General features: G+C 49.0%; 1 protein-coding gene across 1 annotated transcript in view; it reads left to right on the top strand.

Moving 5' to 3' along the window:
- The window catches only part of LAMC1 (laminin subunit gamma 1), a 111,897-nt gene that overhangs the window by 60,348 nt on the left and 31,169 nt on the right, over nt 1-20,380 (top strand). The window contains exons 2-8 of the mRNA XM_028530657.2: nt 8,577-8,881; nt 13,472-13,602; nt 15,597-15,763; nt 18,486-18,674; nt 19,474-19,591; nt 19,974-20,072; nt 20,169-20,305. Coding sequence (XP_028386458.1) covers nt 8,577-8,881; nt 13,472-13,602; nt 15,597-15,763; nt 18,486-18,674; nt 19,474-19,591; nt 19,974-20,072; nt 20,169-20,305 — 1,146 coding nt within the window. The remainder of the gene's footprint in view (nt 1-8,576; nt 8,882-13,471; nt 13,603-15,596; nt 15,764-18,485; nt 18,675-19,473; nt 19,592-19,973; nt 20,073-20,168; nt 20,306-20,380) is intronic.

Here is a 20,380-nt window from a genome sequence, read left to right as displayed (position 1 = left end):
GCCAGTCTTACAAGTGCCCACAAGGCCGATGGGATGGGCGGGCCCTGCTCCCTCAGCTTCTCTGACCTTATCCCATATACACTCTGCCCCACTGGCCCGTCACCTTCCCTGGAACGTGCCTGCAGGCTCCTGCATCGTGGTGTTTGCATCTGTCCTTCCTGGAATGCTCTTCTCCCAGACGTGTTTCACTTCTTTCTGGTTCTTCTCAGATGCCCTTACCCACCTCGGGCCACCCCTGGAGACCCTGCATTAAATGGCATTCCTGCCCCACGGTTTCCACCCCCACTTTGCTCTTCACCAGCTCATTTATCATGTGACACACAACATTTTCGGTTTCAGTTTTGCTTTCTATCCATCCCTTCCCCACCTCCATTTCCTGCTGTACCCTAAGCCCCGTGAAGTTGGGACCTTGTCTGTGTAATTCTCTTCTGTAGCCCCAGTGCCTAGAATGGCGCCATAGTAGGTGCTCAATAAACATTTGTTGAATGAATGGAAAAAATCGGACTTGGAATCATCAAGACTAGTTATGGCTGTTAACCTTGCTTGACCTAATGAGTGGCTGTGGTTAGAAATTAAGCAATTGTGAAAGTTGAGAAGGACATTTTGGTATTTAATATATTTTATGGTATTTGTAGTGATATGATCTAGGGAAATAAGGAGCCAGGTTTATTAGGAATTAAAGAAACTGGAGAATAAAAGGCATCCTAAGCAAAATGAAGAGCGAGCTATTCTAAATAGCATGTCATGGTGGACTCTGGCTTAAATTTACTTAACAAACAGTTTTTGAATAAATAAAAGCACACTATCATTCAACTCTCTGGGGCTTTGCATGTGTGTGTGCATGAGAAGGGTTTATTAGAATTCACCTTAGTCTATTATTGCACCATTATATGTAAGAATCTGTTTTCCCCAGTAAGACTTTCTCACTATTTTACATTGTTTACTCTTCATGGATTATGGATGATAATCCATGTATAGCCCGTCCCTGATAGTACATGGATGTCACAGAAGACATAATTTCCTATAAAGTTGTGGTGTCTCTTTTCTTCTTATAGCTAAACAGTTTCACATTTCTAAAAATACAGGTTTTAATTTTGCAGCTTATATTTCATTGCCTCTTTTTTCCTATATTTTATTGCCTTAGTGTTGTGATTAATTTCTTTGCTTCCTTTAGAGGACTCCATTGTATCCCACGTGTCTGTCAATTCCCTGTTCTGCAGAGTGGATTTTTTGCTCAGCTCAGATGAGTGGGAGTGAATGCTGGCTCCATTCCTTTAGCTCAGCTCAAGGATCTCAGGCATGCTCGTGACCTACTGGCCTGAATCGGGGCTGGTAGTGAGTCTTGTAGGCATGAGGTCTGGGCTGAGAAGGTGTGTGCCCTGTTCTCGGCTTGGCATTTCACTTGGGAATCTTGTCTCTTCTGGTGAAGGTTTCGAATAGAATGACAGAGGTCTACAAACAAGAATACATTTATTTTATGTTTTGATAGTGAAAAATATCTGTAGCCTGTAACAGTAATATCCACCTATTTGAAGTCACTCTTCAAGAGTGTTTGATGTTCTGGCATTCAGTTAAGAATCCACTCTGTTCACATAAGCTGTCTGATGGCCTTATATTGAAGTGGTGTGCTAACCCAAATCAATTTTGACCCTCCAGTTTGCTGAACAGTATGTGGCATTTCTGGATGCTGCAGTTGGGCGATGTAAGCGGAAGGATTTTATGTTTTTTAGGTTTGTATCATGCTACACTAGGTTACTGCCCTGTCCTTCCCCAGCGATAGCACCAGCTGGGGGTTTTGAGAGAGGAGGGTCGGAGTGTCTTCCTGGGCTTCACTTTGAATTTGGTGTTTCATGTCTGGTTTCCCTAAGAGGTTACGGGTTTATCTTCCCCAAATCATGCCAATGGATTTCAAGGCTTTTGTTTTCCCCTTACCTCCTTTGGCATCCCCATACCATTATCCTCATAGTCTGTGGTGTAAACAGCATTCAAATGGTTCTCTTTACTGCTCCTTCTCTATCTGCTCTGCTATGTCTCAGGTGGCTCATCTCAGCGCGTCTTTCTGTCACCACCGTGGCAGGTGTGACAGGAAGTGCTTATTACTGCAGGGGCTCAGGAAATGCGAACTGTGGAGGCCTTTTGTTTACCCGTTGGATGCTTTCTCAAATCGTAAATGCCATTGCATTTGTTTTAATACATTTAATTAAAAATGACTGTTTTGTACCGAACCATAAAGGCTACTTATCCTCGTTCGTAAGTTGTGCTGATTCAGACAGATTTCCCATGGGACCGTGCCCTCGTACTGCCGGCCCTTGGCTGATGGGCAGAGAGGCCGTGATAAAGGGGCACGGAGATGCACAGGGGAAAGGACCGGGAGAGGAACTTTTCAAAAACAAGCGATTCTGAAGATGAGTTTTAGGCAGTCGTCACCAGCCTTGTAACGGGCAAGCAGGACTGAGTTTTCTGGCCGTTGGGATGACTCCCCGTGCCCAGATCTCTGTGTGCGCTCGGCCATTCTCTCCCTGCCCACCCATCCGCGTCTACTTAAGGATCCCACACTCGGCATTAACTTGGCCCTTGGTCATCTTGATTGGCGGGGCTGCGTTTGGACAGGCTGTCCGCCGAGGTGAAGCGACAACAGCTGGAATGCAGCTGTGCGCGTCGTCCTGGGAACTCTTAATCAGCCCGCAGTTCCACTCACAGAGTGGAAAACATTTTCAAGTGGTTGCTGTTGGTGACTACTGTGTGTGTTAATTGTTTGGGGGATCCCATTTAGCAGGCTAGACATCTGTCATCTCCAGTGGACTCCGTGTACTACAACCGTATTCAAGTTTTTATATTCCGAAGATCACAGCGGACTGCAAGGAAAGCGGTCACTTTATGATTCTAAGGGGTTTGCCCTGAGGAGCAATCGTGAATCAGTGACTCGTTTGAGACTTCAGAATGAAGCCATTCTTTATCTAATTCAGGCCCCCGTAGGGCATTTTGAAGTTTTGTTAAATTCTGGATGGCCGCCGTCGTTCATTACTTCATTGTGAAGAAGGCTCTTTTACAAGAAACTCATGGAATTCTCCTGAGCTGCACACAACAGAGGACCATTTATGTTCCCCAGAAGTCAGTGCTTGAGTCCCGCTCTGAGACAGGAAGGGTTTCTCCCCTACTCAGCAATTAGAAATACTTCACCACGTGGGAGGCTTAAGCAGAATTCTTTGGCTTGGCCCCGCGTGAACAAAGGCTGATTCTCGTTGTTCTGGCGGCCCCCTGCCCTGCTCTCGCTCCCTCACCAGCATGGATTCAGAGCAGGAAGTATTAGCTAATTTTGTGTGCTTCCTTCTAAACATCTGCGCTTGAGGCTTTTTGTTTATGGGAGGAATGTGGCAGGGGGAGGGGGAAGGCAGTGGAACATTCGGAAGCTAAATATTTTCTCGGGAGTGTGTGTGTCCGCGGTTAGTCTCCGTGCACGTGCATGTGAGGGGAGGGGTGCAAGGGGTCCTAGTTGTGCCGTTGCTGGAGTTCTTTCCAGACGTGTACTTACCGATTTTCTTCATTGTTCGCGTGGCCTCTCTACCTGTCTGCTTTGACGATCTGTCTCTGTGCAGGTAGTATGGTAGCTGTCAGTGACAGGAAATCATGAGACCTGGTCCTGTTTCCCACTCATCTGCCATGTTTAACCAGATCTTCATGCTTTGTCCAGTGTGAAATGAGGAGGATGGACAAAGAGCCAGGAAGGGCGGTGTGGTGGGGCACAGGCTAGCTCTGTTTAATGGGATACAAAGGAGCCCCTAGCTTTCCAGCTCTTTGTTATCCGCGGTTGCAGGTAATTCTGGGTAGCACAGAGAACTAAGCCTTGACTCTTCCGCTTTGTTTTCTCTGTTTGCTTCCATATTTATCCAGAATCGATTCCAAGTTTCCTGAAGGAACTATAGTCCCCTTATTTTGTCCCTCCATTGAACCCATAAAGGGGGTACCATGGATGATCTGTGGACAATCACACCTGCCCAAAGGTGTCCATGTGAAGTCATGAAGATCTCCTGTCCTCTTCTGCTGTCTCGTCTCTGCCCGACGAGCCTTCTTTGTCTCTAGTCGGCTTCCTTTGCTGGTCTGTCCAGTGGCTTCCAGGAACTTTCTATACTCTCTTCAAATATCCCCTGCCCAGCATGCCCAGCCCCTGAGCAGACGCCCTTGATTTTCACCGCATAGAAATAAAAGATCATCAGGTAGGATCCTTTCAACTCCCACCCCTTAAAACCTGCAGGGTCGCTGGCATTGGCGCCTGGCTGAGAAATGACAGGAGAGCTTCCTCTTGCCTGGAGGCGGCCCGTGCAGGGCTCTCAGGCCCAGTCCTGTGTCCCGGCCCCGGCCCCACAGGCCGTCTGTCCCTCCCTGCAGACTCGGCTCAGCAGCAGGCAGGGCGGTCTCTCATCTCCCATCTGAAAGTCCCCGAAAGAAAAAGAAACATTTTCTCTTGAGCCTACACTTCCGTCTACTGCCCTGCTCTCCTCGCTCTCCTTCCCCTTCCCTCTGGCCGGATGTCATCGCAGGTTGACCACACTCACTGTGTCCCCTTTCCCCCTGTGTTCTACCGTTCGTGCTCCATTTCACCCATCTCGTCCTTGCCCGTGGGACTGCTCCCACCAAGTGCAGCAGTGACCTTCATGGCTTGAAGACAGTGAGCGCTTGTTAGTCGCCTTACTTGACTCTCTCAGCAGGTTGTAGCACCATTATGTCCTCTTCAAAAGTGTCCTCTTGGCTTCTGTGATATTTATCCCCTTTCACTTGCTCTTCTCCCTCTAGTGTCCACAGTCTCCTCTGTGTCTCCCCTTCCGTCTGCGCTTCCGATGGTGATGCTCCTCCACGTAATCTCAAAAGTCTTCTCACAACACACTTGCCTCAGTGGTCCTGACCAGCCCAAGTCTTCATTATGTATCTACATACTAGTGAATTCCACACCTATTCATCTCGCTCAGACGTCTCTCTCGAACCTCCAGACCCCTCACATCCAACTCCCTGCTAGATGTCTCCTCTTGTCTGGGTGACCCACAGACCCCTCGAAACCAGGGTATCCAAAATCGAGCTCATCTCCCCATCCTGCCCTCCGCCCCTGCCTCCAGTCCTGCTTAACCTCCTCTGTGCTCTGTTTCCGTGGGTGTTGTTACTACTCTCCATTTAGTTGTTTGTAAATTAGGAAACTAAGTGCTATTTTTAATCCTCCCACTGTATGGAATGAGTAAGAGGGGATTTGACCATGCAATGCAATGTCAATGGGGTCAAAGCAGAGGAGGCTTTCAGACGCAGCCCCTGCTCCCCATCACCCTCCATCAGTTACCAGGTTACTGTTGATGTCGGCTGCTTGCATCTCACTCATACCCATTCATTTCTTCCTTTCTCGCTGTCCCTACTCCCAGTTCAGTCACTGCCATCTCTCCAGGATCACTGCCACATCTTAGTGACGGTTCAGCTGACCCCAAGTCCTGTCCCTTCCATCTTAGGCCCCACACAGTGGCCAGAGTGATCTTTCTAAAAATCAAACCAGATCATGTAGTTCCTGACATAAATCCCACAGTGGCTTGCCATTGTTCTTAAATTGAGGTTGCTCTTTAGCACAGGTTCTGGCCTGGCCGGTTCTACCTCCTGCTTAGCTCACCTCCAGCTGCTCTCTTGAGTTCTAGCCATACCCCCATCCCCGCCACAAACTGATTCCTGCAGTGACCACTCCTGTGCCCTCTGGGCTTTCACACATGCCCTTGCGTCTGCCTGGACAACTGATTTCCAGCTGGCTCCTCTGCATTCCTCACGTCTTGGATTTAGATGTCACATCCTCCAAAAAAACGCTGCTTAACCTAGCAAATCTGGATTACGACTTTCCTCCATGCTCCCAGAACATGATGCACTTCCACTTCCCCGTCATAGCACCCGTCACATGGGATCGCAGTGGTCTGTGGCCACCGCCCGCCTGCCTGCAACTCAGCGGGCAGCGCACGTGGCTGCCTCGTGGTGTGTGTGGCGAGTGCACAGATTGCCACAGTGGCTTTTCCTCCTCCAACTGTGGCTACAGGTTAGGATGAGAAAGGCAGCTCTGAAAAGCAGGCTTGGGGAGGGAAGGCCAGCACCAGCAAGCTGGGCTGCTTCAGTGCTTCCAAGTTCAGTGCTAGCCAAGTTGCTTCGCCAGAGGTGCCAGCAGTGAGAGTGACCACTGCTGTCCATTTCTTTCAGGGCGTGGCTTTGTGCTACAGATGTTGGTGTGGAACCCAAGACACCTTGATCCATTTTACCTTCTCTCCTTTGACCTAGGCTCCTGCAGCTTGGGTTGCTAAACAGATGTCGGAAATGTAGACGGAGAGAGTAGAAAAGTGAGAATAATCTAATCTAGAGATGAGTGAATACGCCTTTGGACATCCCAAAGCATTTCTGCTCCTGAGAAATGCTAAGTAGTTTTGCCCTTCTGGAATGCCTTAGATAAGTCTCTGGAATGTCCTAGATACTGTATTATAACCTCACTCGCCTTCAAAGGTGACTTGACATTTTTTGCATAGTAAAGAGACAGGTAAAATTTGTGTTCTTTTAACAGGAGGGTTGTAAACTCTATTTCCATGGCCTGTGTCTGGGCAAAATGTCATACTGCCTCCCAGGTAGAAGACCTAGGTTGGACTGACACCTCTGGCACTGCACCCGGTCGTCCCCGGGACCGCCAGGCCCTTACACATGCCATATCCAGGATCCCAGGTCAGGGGTTTTCTTCTAACCTCTATTATCATAACACTTCGTATTTGTGTAGAGTTTTTCAGTTAATCAAATATATACAAGATCTTGGTTTGACCTTGTAACTACTGATTGAAGTAGGTGGCTCAGGGAATAGCATCCTCATTTCTACAGAAGGGAAATAGGAGAGCAGAAATCACACAGCTGGTCACTGAGGGTGGCAGGACCTGAACTCAGGTCTTACAATGCCCAGTGCTGTGTTCCTCCCATCATGCCACATGCCTTTGTGTGTTTCATGTATGTGAGGGACAGTTCATTAAGGCTCTCTTTTAAGATCAGGACCAGTTGACAACCAGTCAGATACGGCTCATCACAGCAGTTTTATTGTAAATCGGCTGGATTGAAGAACAGATCCTAGACACCCAGCTTATGTGGACTTCCAGCTCCTTACTCTGTGCCTCCCTCCCCGCGCCAGCTCCCCACCCCCACCGAACTGACACACTGAGTCCCACATCTGCACTGGGACAGCAGCAGGCCCTCCCTGCACGGAGGCAGAGGTGCCGTCTCACACTGAGGAGTGCAGGAGGGAAGACGGACTCAGACAGGCGGCTGGAGAGAGAGCTGAGCCGTTTCCAGGCCATCCGTGAGCATCTCCCTCCTGGGGATGAGTGGGCGCAAGGAAGCAAGCGCAGGGCGGAAGTCTGTCCTTACCACTTCAGGGTACAGGAGCTCCTCTTCTGTGGGCTGTGTAGGGGAGGGTTCGGATGGGTCTTCTCGTGCAGCTCATTCACTGGGAGAGCACAAGGACCCTGATGTCTAACACACCCGTCCCCGAAACTGTGTAGCAGGGGACTGAGCTTGTTGTCGTGCCCAGCAGATACTTGCTGGCCAACTCGTGAGCTTCACTCTGGCACAGAAGTAGCAAAGACAAGACAGTGTCCGAGATAGAAAGACCCAGCGTATGGATGAATGCGGATGGAAGATGGTTGCGCGTTACCCCTTTTACCCACCTGAAGGCACAGTGGCTGGCAGGCAGCCCCGGTGCCCTGGCTGTCAGACCGCGCTCTGGCAGCTGCCGCGACCTGCCAACCTGGTGTCTGGTGACTCTGCTCCTGGAGGGTCCACAGGCCACGGCCTCTTCCCTCTGCCGCCCTTCCCGACCAGAGCTCACTGCTCACGTGTCCTCTTTGGAACGTGTCAAAACAGCTTCTGGAGGCCACTGTTCCCCTTTTTTCCTTCTGTTTCCCTGCCTTCATTCCGCCACTGGGAGAACCTTTTCCTTCCTTGCTACTCTACTCCTCACCCCATGTCCCAGGCGGTGTCCTGCCCCGTCTCGGATCGCTTCGTCTCATCCTGGCGGGACCGGGGCATCACAGTGCCCCTGACGCTCTTCCTGCATCAAGAAGCCATATCGCAGTGAATAAGGAATACGTTCTAAAGTTTTTTTGAAAGTACCCAGAATACCCATTTAGAATGTCGAAAAAATGTTTTCTCTTTTAATAAGCTTTTGCCGAGGCACCAGCATTAAGAATAAATGCGCTTTTTTAATTCAGTTTTATTTTTAGTGTAAATATAGTATTAATGCATGCTACAATTTTCACGGCAAACGACCTATGTCAAAAGTAGGCGTTTATGAGCTAACTTAGAACTGAACTGTAACTTGTCATTTCTGTGGGGAGGCATGCACTCCTCCCGGTTTAGAATAGCCAGTGAGGCACAGCCAGTGTGTTGTGTGTTCTGGAACCTTCTCAGCCTGGTGTGCACAGGGTGGTTTGTACACTCTTTTTCTGTCAAGAACCAGACCACACTAGGAGGGCAGAAGAAAGGGAATTTCTTGGCATCACACCTGACGTGAGAACTTTGCTGTGCTTGCCCCACAGGAAAAGCTTTTGATATCACATACGTGCGCCTCAAGTTCCACACCAGCCGGCCGGAGAGCTTCGCCATTTACAAGCGCACGCGGGAAGACGGGCCCTGGGTCCCCTACCAGTACTACAGCGGCTCCTGCCAGAACACCTACTTCAAGGCCAACCGCGGCTTCATCAGGACCGGGGAGGACGAGCAGCAGGCCTTGTGCACAGACGAGTTCAGTGACATTTCCCCTCTCACCGGGGGCAACGTGGCCTTCTCCACGCTGGAAGGGAGACCCAGCGCCTACAACTTTGACAACAGCCCGGTGCTGCAGGTAGGCAGGCGTCCAGGGGTTGGCTTTGGAGCCGGCTGGCTCTTGCATGTACAGGATGGGCAAGACTGGGATAATGGGGACCTGTGGCCCCACCTCTAAGATCCGGGGTACAAGTAGAATCTACCCCAGTAAGACCGACAGCTGGACTTTATTTTGCCTTCCTGTGCACTCTCACTAAGTGAAGGAAAGCAGTTTTGTTCCCGCTGCGAAGTCCGTGTTTGTTCTTATGTTCGCATGCACTTGCAAGTATGTCCTGGGCTGTATAAACTTTACAGTTTTTTTTTTTAAAGTTGGACAGTTTTAGCTTTCATGTTTGTACTTGAAGTGGAAACAGTTTGCTTCTGACCTTTTGAAAAGGGTATTTGAACTAATCTGCCCAGTTTTCTTGCATCCTTTCTTACCTCTTCTTTGATCGGACAAACTGAAAAAATACTAGCTTGCCCAAAAAGTGCGTATGATTTTTCTTCTATAAAATAAAAGACACATTTTTCATTTTCACCGATAACTTTATTAATTTGGATATTTTGAGTATGTTAGCCATCTCCACACAGTATAATATCGATTGGTCTCAATGAATGTCTCGATTTGATCGCTACCAACTTCAGCTGGTCTCCCATCTGTGGAGCATCGTCCAGCGAGAAATCCCCAGCAAACTGCTTTTGACACGTTTGATCAGTCGCAGCACCTTCTCCATACACGGCACAAACCCTTTTCTTGCATTTCAGTTGTGTTTTTCTCTTTCTTGAAATAAGCATAATATGCCAAAAATGTTGCGTATTTTCTTCCACCTTCACTATTAAAATGGCTGTACAACAATTCACCAATTTTGGTCAGTTCTTTTTAAATGCACACTGATATGACAGCTGTCACAACACAATCTGACAAAATTGTTTCGAATGAAGTTAAAGACAGCTGAGCACTACTAGAGCCATCTTATGGAAGTAACCAAATGAACTTTTTGACCACCCCAATATTTTATTAGCAAGAGGAAATAGTGGGAGCAGGATGGTTAAGAACGCCACCTCCCTTGTTATTGTGCAAGAGAATTCCGACTGCATTTTTCTGGCACCGTTATCAGTCCTGAAAACTCATGTCCTGAAGGCACTGGGGGTTGTGACAAGATAAAAATTCAGGTACCCCGGTGCAGTGCGCAAGCCCCGTCATAGAAACTGTTCCCTGTTTAGCAACAGATAGAATGAAGATTTCTTTTTCCTCAAGTTCTGTGTGCATATGTGGAGTCTTTCTGTATTGCTTAGATTTCTGTGAATTTTTTTCTGTTCTGGCTGTTTGGTCATGGAGGGACTGGCGAGCCTCATACTGTACTCAGCACATTAAGCCAGAATTGGAGACACTCCTGTCGTGTGGCCGAAACTAACCCTTAAAGTGGGGGGAGGCATCCTGGATTCATTGACTGAGGAATACTGGCTGTGGGTTTGCAAACGCCATGTATGTTTTGTGAAAAGCTGTTGTGATTTCGCAGTAGGGAACCCCCCATTTGGGGGAGGAGCTTCACGCTTTTGTGTCTTCTCATTCTTTCTCTCTGGGACTTAGGATGCTCAAGACTCTCTTTCTGATTTGGTTGTATGGTCTTGGACAGTGGCCAAAGATGAGAATGTATTTCTCTGTGAGTCCAGCTCTTCTCTTCCATTGTATTTCTGTAAGCTGCTGCGTGGGAGATTATAAATCTTGATTTTGGTGAGCTCTGAGGTTATAGCGAGCAATGAATATGTTTGCAGTGGTCTTTCAGGAAATAAGAGGTGTTTATTTCCTGACTCTTTAAGTTGATCCCGCAAACGCTGGCTAGCTTCGCGTCTTCCCACAGAGCCCACTGTGTCGTGCTCTCCTGGGGAGGCAGCAGCATGGGCAGTGGGAAGAAGCAGTGGCGTAATGCCGTGACTGGTTTTCCGGCAGCGTTGCGAACTCTGTGCCTTGTCAGCCTGTCTTGAAGCTGTTTCCCAGCGGTGGGAATTCTGGTGTCTGCTGCTCTTATTCCGCAGGAGCTCCAGAAGCTTACTTAAGGTGGTAGAAATGCTGTGTGTGCCTGCAGTGGGTTTGGTCTGTGGGTGTCTTTAGGCGGAAACATTAATGATGTGGCTCTGGATGGCAGAGCTCTGGCTCCAAGACCCAGTTGCCAGTGGGGTTACCTGCTGTGCCTGTCAGCTGGTCTGACAGTGAGGAGAGAGGCCAAGTGTCCTCTCCTGCTCAGCCCCTGTGCTGCCCTCTGGAAGCTGTGGTCTCCCGTCCGGGGAGGAGACCTCTCCTGGTTTCACTCCGTATATTACTGAGCATGCATTGATTTAGAACAATACTGTAATTAGCATTTACTACAGCACTTAACCATAATGTGTCATAGTGCTACAAGCATTGTTCTAAGCCCCTTAGATGTATTAGGTATTTTTTATAAAGATTTTATTTATTTTTAGAGAGAAGGGAAGGGAGGGAAAAGGAGAGAGAAACATCGATGTGAGAGGGAAACATCAGTTGGTTGCTTCTCAAATGCACCCTGACTGGGGACTGAACCCACAACCTAGGCATGAACCCTGATCGGGAATCAAACTGATGCACTTTTGCTATGTAGGATGAAGCCCCACGCACTGAACCACACCAGTCTGGGCAATATACTAGATACATTAACTCAATGAACTCTCACGACATCTCTGTAAGGTAGACACTTTTATCATCTCTATGTCACAGATGAGCCGTCAGAGAACCCAGAAAGGATAAGATAACCTGCCCCAAACCAGGCAGCTGTGAGTGGCCAAGCTGGGATTCAGAACCCAGAGAGTCTTACTCAGAGCCTGCTCTGGGGAAGGGTCCCACTGAGAAAGACAGGAGAGAAGGCCTAGACTCAGCCCTGAGAAGCTCTTGTTCGGGAGCGCTGGGATAGAGGTGAAGGCTGCAGAAGACACAATAAATATGAAACGCCGAGATACCCTTAGCTCTTTACATCACAGACGGCTCAAAGGTTCCTAACCTTGTGGCCATGAGTCGGGGTTGGTGTTGGAGTTCCAAGTTTGGGTGCAGTGAAGTCATCCTGTCTTCTCCTTTCTGATTATACTTGGAGGCCTCGTGGGGAAGAGCCTCTCTGAGCTCCCCACGTTGTCCTGTCTGCCGGCGTTTGGCGCCGGTTGAGCGGTGGCTCCTAGTCGGGGGCCTGCCTCCTGTCACACGTGGAGCCTCTGCAGAGTGCAGACGCCCACAGCTCTGCGCTAGCTTGTTACGCCTTGAGAGGTGATGCTCAGATCCGTTCCCAGGAGGGGCTGGAAGTGGAAGTGGTATCTTTGGGTGGTTGTACGTCACACACCACTCCGAACTTAAGGGCTTCAACAGCCACACGTTATTGTTTCTCACTCACTCTGTGCAGCCTAGGGCTCGCTCCCTGGCAGATGAGCTCGGAGCTGGGCTTCTCAATCCCTGTCCCTTACCTGCTCTAGAAGGCTGGACCAGGCTTCTGCGTGGGACGGTGGGATTATTCCAAGAGGACAGGTCCCAGTGCACAAGTGCTTATCAAGCCTCTGCCGGTGTCACATGTGCTGATGTCCCCTCAGCTAAAGCAGTCACACGCCCAGGCCCAGCATCGGCGTGGAACGGGGCCACACAGGGTGTGGGCCCTGGCAGTCACGATTGCTTGGCATCGTTATCATAACAGCTTACCACAGATGTAAATATCTGACTAACATTGGCTCAGTGAATGGGTGTTTATTATAAGGGCTTCGCTCTCCTAAAACCTCGGGGAAAACTACAGCCCCCGTTCTCACCCTTGGCCATTGTGGTCCATCTAACAAGTCGCTCAGTTGTGGTTTCTTCAGATTCGTTCATTTGCTCAGCAAATGTTATTTGGGCACTTCCTAGGCTAAAGAAGCCGCAGTGAACAGAACAAAAACTTCCTGCTTGTGTGGGGCTTACAGTTTGCCGGTGATGGTGGCAGAAGCGGACGATAGGAATAAAATAGGGAAGGGAAATAGGGAGCTTGGGGGTGTTAGCGATTTTAGATAGGGTGGCCAGGGACGGCCTCACAGAGAAGTGGCGTTGTGGGAGGACCAAGACAAGACCGACCCCGATTGGTCTGGGCCACCGTGATGTCTCTCCCAGATCTGTCCTAGTGGATTGGGTTTGGAGGGGGAGAGGGATGGTACCAAATGGGCAGGAGGAGACAACGACCAGCGTGTCTTGTACGAGTGCGGCATCACCCGAGCTCTGTGCTCGCGTCTCTGACTGGGTCTGGGGTGTGGGTACAGGCTGGGGAGAAGGGGCACGTGTATCAAGCACCTGGTGTATGCCAGGCATTTAGAAGTACATTTCGTTTAAGCCTCACAACAGCCTGTGAAGAGTCTGGTTGTATTCCTGCTTTGGGGGGCCTGGGGGGCTCGGAGTGGTAAGGTAACAACAAAGATCAAAAAAAGGAAGAGTCAAGAAAGAAAAAAATACTGAGAAATTAAAGGAACCGTTGAGGATTACAGTAGACGTGATGTCAGAAGAGGACGTGAGTTAAATGCCACATTAACTGTTTCGAAAACATTGTCCCATTCATGCCTCTTGTCTTCAGCCCCATCACCTGTTTTTTCTGTTTTTGTTTTTGTTTCCTCCCAGGAATGGGTAACAGCCACTGACATCAGGGTGACTCTCAATCGCCTGAACACCTTTGGAGATGAAGTGTTTAACGACCCCAAAGTTCTCAAGTCTTACTATTACGCAATCTCCGATTTTGCCGTAGGTGGTAGGTAAGTGATCTGTTAACAACTTTGAAAGTGTTTGGGGCTTTGGTTGAGAAGTAAATATAGCAACTGTTTACAGTTATATTAATGATGTTGTTAGAACTCATTATCATGGAAACAGAGTACATAATTAGGTTTTCTAAAACCTTTCTCAAATCAGCACACTTAGTGAATTCTCATCGACAGTTTAAGTACAAAGTTCTGTAATAGGTATTATGAAGCTGCCAAGGAAGTGTAAGACTGACATGCACCTAATGGAGAAGAACTTGACCTTCCAGGATCCTACAAATGACTGGGCAGGCAATGCATGAACTTGCGAAGAATCAAACATTAGTGTAGTCCCGTGTTTTAGATGACAAGATGCCATATGCCCGAGAACCCCACAGCACTGGCAGGCTAGAGGAGCAGGTGGGCTGTCAGCTGGGTCTTGAGGGACAGGTAGGATTTGGGTGAGTGGGGAGGATGTCTGGGTCGGGTACAGGAGGGTGGGCACGTCGGGAACAAAAGTTCAGAGTTTGGGAGAGTGTGAACCTACATGACTTAAGGAAGAGCCCTTACATGAACTTGTAGAGTTGTGAACCAGAGAGGGAGTTTGGTAGCCGGAGACCTTCCACAGCAGGAGAGATCTTGAACTTGCATCTCCTGCGTTAAACTGTGAGGCCTCAAGCGTGGAAACATCATTTTTGTGCTCAGTGTTCCCTGGTGTGGACTGATGCTCAGAGTTATTGGAAGCTGCCAATACGTGAGAAGTGACGTAGTTTCTTGCAGTTGGGCTGTGATGTCGAAACAGAGGATTAGAAAGGTTAGTGCGGGCATGTATGTAAGAGTACAGTACGTGTGAGAGAATTCCCATTCTCGCTCTGATGCCGAGCGAGCGAGGAGGTAGGTGACCTCAGGGCGGTAACAGTAGGATGGACAGGGACATTTAGATGCATTGTATGTGAAGGAGGAATCACCAGGATGTGGTCAAAGGTGATGCAAGGGTTAGTGAGCAGGAGAACGGTGGTTCTGTCACCAGAGGAGATGAAGAAGATGAGCCGATTCGGGGAGGTCATGAGCTTGGCTGTAAACATGTGAAGTTTGGACGCAGACATCTAAATCCGTGCAGCAGCCCAGGAGCGTGGAAGAAGCGCAGAGCGGGAGATGTAAACCTGTGACTCATCCCGGTCGTGCTATAGACGTCTCGGAAGTGTCCGGGTGTGTTTCTAAGTGGTAGCTGGAGCTCTGGAACCAACTGCCGTCTTCAAGGAAGCAAGGGAGGGAAACGCCAGCGTGCCAGAGCGCACGCTAGTCACTCATGGGGATTTGCACGAGTCCTTCGTTTACGGTTTCGCCTGCAACGAGGGGATCCTTCTGGGATCCCTGCCCCAGACAACCCGTGGGACTAGCAGGCTGCCAGAGATCCACCCGGCAGTGAGGAATCCAGCGGCTCTTGGCTGCCTTCAGAGCGTAATACTTTAAAATCATCGTGGCAGATAATTGCTGACCTAATTATTTACCTGTTATGTGCCCACGCAACCCTGGGCACATAAATAAAGCACATTCTTGATCCTCCGGTAACCTTATGAAATACACATCATCATCATCATCCATACTTTACAGGTAAGTCGCAGGGCGGGGCTCGAAAACCGGGCCGCCTGGCTTCTGCATCCAGGTTCTTCTTCACCAGTACGCTTGGCTGCTGCTTGACACACACGTCTGACCTCAGGAAGCGGTTCTGCGGATGTCCTCAGACATCGTTAGGGGCTGTCTGCTCATGTCTGGTTTATGCCCTGTCCCCCGTTAAATAGAGCTGCTTTTTTGTTTCCCTGTTTAATTTGTCCTCACACCCGGAAGCTCAGGCAGCCCTTACTTAATCGTGCTCAGTTCCTCGGTTCCCAGTTTCGAGTCTCAAGCACACACAGAGGGGGTTGTGAGCTCCCCGGGTGCATCCTTTTCCTGCGTCCATTTCTGGGGCTTCGGAGCGGCTTCCTATTTCTGAGCGTGCCCTCCCTCCGCAGGTGCAAATGTAACGGGCACGCCAGCGAGTGTGTGAAGAACGAGTTTGACAAGCTGGTGTGCAGTTGCAAACACAACACGTACGGGGTGGACTGTGAGAAGTGCCTGCCTTTCTTCAACGACCGGCCGTGGAGGCGGGCAACCGCCGAGAGCGCCAGCGAGTGCCTGCGTGAGTGCCCGTGGCGTCCGTCCGCTCGGTCACCTTGCGAACTTCCCAGGGTCGGGGTGGAAGAGGGGATGGGTGCCTTCCACCTCTCTCCCCTTGAAGGGAACACTCTGAAAGGCAATGCTTCCTCCGTGATCTGAGGACGTAGGACAGTCAACCGCGTGCATGCCAGGGGCACGTCAGAGATGAGGCAGTTGGCCATAAACATAAACTGTGCTGGTCGCGTATTTCCTTCCTGAACGCACACCAGGGTGGGCGCTCAGCTGCAAGGCCTGGCACTTCGCTTAGATCCAAATACTGGGCCATTGCAGCCTGCTCTCACGTAACGGTTTTTCTAGTTTTTTTCTTTGTTGCCCTTTTAAAAATATTCGTCTTCCTGTAATGCTCACGCATGGACTCCAGAGCCAAGGTCGTTGATGAACGCATGCCAGCTGCAGTGAGTTCTAGCCTGAGACTACCATTCAGAAGCTTGTTTGTCAAAATAATTATTTTTCCCGAATCTCACTGAAGAGCACGATGGGGAGAATTTTCTTACTCCTCTCATGCAGAGGTGGGTGGCTTTGGGCAGAAAAGGAGAGACTAGTATTCCCAGGAAAGGGTGAGCTGGAAAAGATAACACATTGTTTATTCCTTCCGTGTCTTTGTTTATTCCGAACAGATAGAGAAAGGAATCTCAGGAGAAAGAAACTATGAAAACATGCGATTATGACTTGCCAAGGTCTTAAGAAATTTTAAAACAGCTGTAATTTTCTTACGTCCTTACACATACCCCTTATCACATTCTCTTGGGAATGAAGGGAATTAGCAAGAAGGCACTCTAAACTTGCAGGAGTTGTTGGCAGAAACCTTGAGAAAGAATTGATATCTTGACTTAGGACTATTTCCATGAGCTTCCCAGAGCAGATTTTCTTATTCATCTTTTCTTTCCTTTAACTAATCCCAGATTTGCAGATTAATGTTATAGCCTCCTCCAGCATTCCTAAGCAGTTGCTTGAGCTGCTTTAATTCTTTTACTGACCCGTAATATCCAGTGTTGGAAGCTGCAAGGCAGAGGCTGGCAAAAGAAAGAAGGAAATATTCCTAAGACGTGCCATCTAAATAAATGTACACATGTGCTTGGAGAGTTTTCTCTTTAACGACGTGGCCCTATGTAGAGGCTGTCCAGGAACGTTGTGGGAACACCAGACGCGCTGTCACCAGCTTACCACTAGCAAATGAGCTGAATGTGGCAGCTAACGGACTTGGATGAGGAGTGCAGTCGGTCTGCTTTCCTCTCGGTCCCTTCGGCACGGGGACCCCTCAGAGAGGGAAGTTCCTGGAGGCTGTGACAGGACTCCAGTGTTGTCCAGGGTCTCGAGCTATGGAAGAGAAAAGGACAGCTGCCTTCTCTCCTCCCAGCTGCTGCTGAGGGAGCCGCAGCCTGGGCTGTCGCTGCGGGTTAGAACAGTGGGGACCGGGCATTTTCTGGCTCGTGATCTCCGAGCACCAGACTCTTTCGGTGGGGGTGGCTGGGCGATGGCAGGAGAATCTGGGGAGAATCGAGGGCAAAGAAGTAGCAACTGAAGGAGGGAAAGGGAGCTATCGAAGTTACTTAACACAGCTCTAAGTTTGGCACCAGTGATTCGGGTTTGCACAACATTTTAAGGGCCATACCATAAAAGAAGTGATTGTAAATGATGGAAAAAAAGAAAAAGAAAACATGTATATTCAGATATTCTAAAACAACAACTTCCTGATCTCTCTGAAATCAAGTAAAGCTTTATTTTTAATTAGTGCTCAAGATACCACCTGCACTTGGGGCAGAATCAGTAATTCTGAGAACATCATCTGAATATAAATATAATAGAGAATTTCTGTGCAGCTACTTGGGCTTCAAATACGACCGTGCCCTGTAGGGGGCGCCGTTAGTTACGTCACAGACGACTGGGTCGGCACTGTGGCTGGCTCCCCCGTGGGTGCACGTACCTGCTGGACCCCCTTGAATCTGCCCACGTCTGCACAGGCACTGATGTTAACGCACGTGTCTCGGGTTAGCCCAGTCTGGAGGTGCAAGTCATCTCTCGTTTGAAAGTTACTGTCTTACTGTATTTGAATCATCTGAGGCCTGAAACGTTAAGGTAAATTGAAGCCTGCCTACACACTGGCACCTTGTTCTCGGAGTTGAGATAAGGATGAAGGATAAAGATTCAGAAAAACGGTGATTTGACTTGGCTTTTACTTGCGTGTGAACAATAGCCGGGAGATGCCTTTTACGATAGCGCTGTTTTTGATAAGGATGAACGTTTCCTAGTATGCTAATAACCTGGCTCTATGAATCCCTTATTGACATATTGTTTTTCTTTTCTTGCTTCCTTTTTTTAATGAACAGTGCATCTGGTAGCCAATATAGAGACAGGGGGGAAGGGAGAGGGAAAGAGAGGAAGACAAATATCAGTCAGTTGCTTCTCATAAGTGCCCTGACGGGGCACTGAACCCACAGCCTTACACACGTGTTCCCTGACCAGGAATCGAACCAGCAACCTTTTGCTCTGTGGGATGATGCCCAACCAACCGAGCTACACCAGTCAGGGCTCTGGGCTCTGGTGGTCTTTCTTATTCTAACACCACCTGTCACAGAGATGTGGGAAATGATGGTCTGGGGTTTTTTTGTTTTGTTTTGAGTCTTGTAATTACACTATTTGCATAGGGACCCGGGTCTCACTTAACTCGTGTGTTTGCCTGACAGCCTGTAACTGCAATGGCCGAGCACAGGAATGCTACTTTGACCCTGAACTCTACCGTTCCACCGGCCATGGTGGCCACTGCACCAACTGCCAGGATAACACCGATGGCCCCAACTGTGAAAGGTGCCGGGAGAACTTCTTCCGCCTTGGGAGCACGGACGCCTGCTCTCCGTGCCACTGCAGCCCAGTCGGTGAGTGGCGGGTGGCGGCCGCAGCCTGATGGGGTGGGAGACCTGGGCGCGGGGGAAGCATTCCCTTTACTATCTCCAGATAATAAAGCTACCTCCTAGGCAGTTGTGCAGGTTCAGCGTGGAAATGTGGACATTACTGTAATATGTAAATGATTCAGGATCTGCCTGTTCCCCCACCTCCACTCTCCTGAACCATGTTGTAGCACTTGCAGATGATTTTCTGGTGTGTATAAAACTGGGGTTAGCCTGAGTAGCAGTTTGGAAATAATTAGCAGCCAGATCCTAGAGAACTATTTGAACTTGACTGTAAAATGTTAGCTGCTTCGTGAGTTCTTCCTTGTTAATGACTTTGTTTAGTCTGAAATCCTTAGTGCGCTGAACTTTTTTAGGTTAGTGTATATTCCTAGCTGTCATGTGCTCTTAGTCCATTCTATTCTCTCCGGAGTTTGACCTTTGTATCTGTTGTTCATGCCGGTACAAACTTAAACTCTGGGCATGACCCTCAAAGAGCCCGTGCTTTCTCCCAGAGGAGGGACAGGCCTTGTGTGTCTAGTTTTCCACTGGATGCGGAGTGACCTGTTAGCCTTCTGAGGGTCAGTCAGCAGGGCGTGCGTCTGGGAAGGTAGAATGGGGTGGCTTCAGAAGGTCTGATTTGGAGACAATTCTGATTTAAAATTGGATCTTTGTTCTGGAGATTATACGTTGGTTTTCCGGCATTGTCTTTAGTTACCGATTGCCTTTCTTGGGCAAGGTAATGCTGCTTACCCACCTGGTGGCTGACGTGCCTTTCCAATTGCAGGTTCCCTCAGCACGCAGTGTGACAGCTATGGCCGCTGCAGCTGTAAGCCAGGAGTGATGGGCGACAAGTGTGACCGCTGCCAGCCTGGATTCCATTCTCTCACTGAGGCAGGATGCAGGTGAGACTCTGTCAAAACCAAAACAAGGGGGCAGACTCTAAAGGTGGTTCCGTTCGTCATGATAGGTCTCGTGGAGTATACCTGCAGCAATATGAACGTTTGTTCCCGAAGTAATTGTCAGTAAGATTCAGGGCTCCTGGCCGTAACGATGATCCCGGGTTGTTTGTACAGAGATGAAGCAGAGTTTTACTGTCTAAATGTGATGGGTGTCCTTGACTGAAACCAAGTCTAAACCCAAAAATGACATTAATACTCGTTTTGCCGTGTTACATTTTTCCTTTAAAAAAAAGTCTTAACACATAAAGCCAAAGGTGGACTGTAAGAGTGTCGTTTCTTTCCCCTGTCCCTTGTCGCATCGCTCCGTCCATTCTCCGTCCGTCAGGCCGTGCGCGTGTGACCCTGCTGGCAGCACGGACGAGTGCAACATTGAAACAGGAAGGTGTGTGTGCAAAGACAACGTCGAAGGCTTCAACTGTGAGAGGTAGCTCCTTCTTTCTCACGCTGTATTGTGTCTTCTCCGTTACCGTGTTTCAAGTTCCAAAACAATAACTCCTGATGGTGTCTTAATCTTTTTCAGATGCAAACCTGGATTTTTTAATCTGGAATCATCGAATCCCAGGGGGTGCACACCCTGCTTTTGCTTCGGGCATTCTTCTGTCTGCACGAACGCCGTCGGCTACAGTGTCCACTCCATAAGCTCCACCTTTCAGATTGGTAATGGAGACCTTGCGTCCCCTAGACGTGTGTGACTAGACTTAGGGTATTCAAGAAAAAAGTCAGTAACTCTTC

This window comes from Phyllostomus discolor, chromosome 14, assembly GCF_004126475.2.
Source record: "Phyllostomus discolor isolate MPI-MPIP mPhyDis1 chromosome 14, mPhyDis1.pri.v3, whole genome shotgun sequence".
Taxonomy (NCBI): Eukaryota; Metazoa; Chordata; class Mammalia; order Chiroptera; family Phyllostomidae; genus Phyllostomus; species Phyllostomus discolor.
This window is presented reverse-complemented; position numbering and strand designations above follow the sequence as displayed.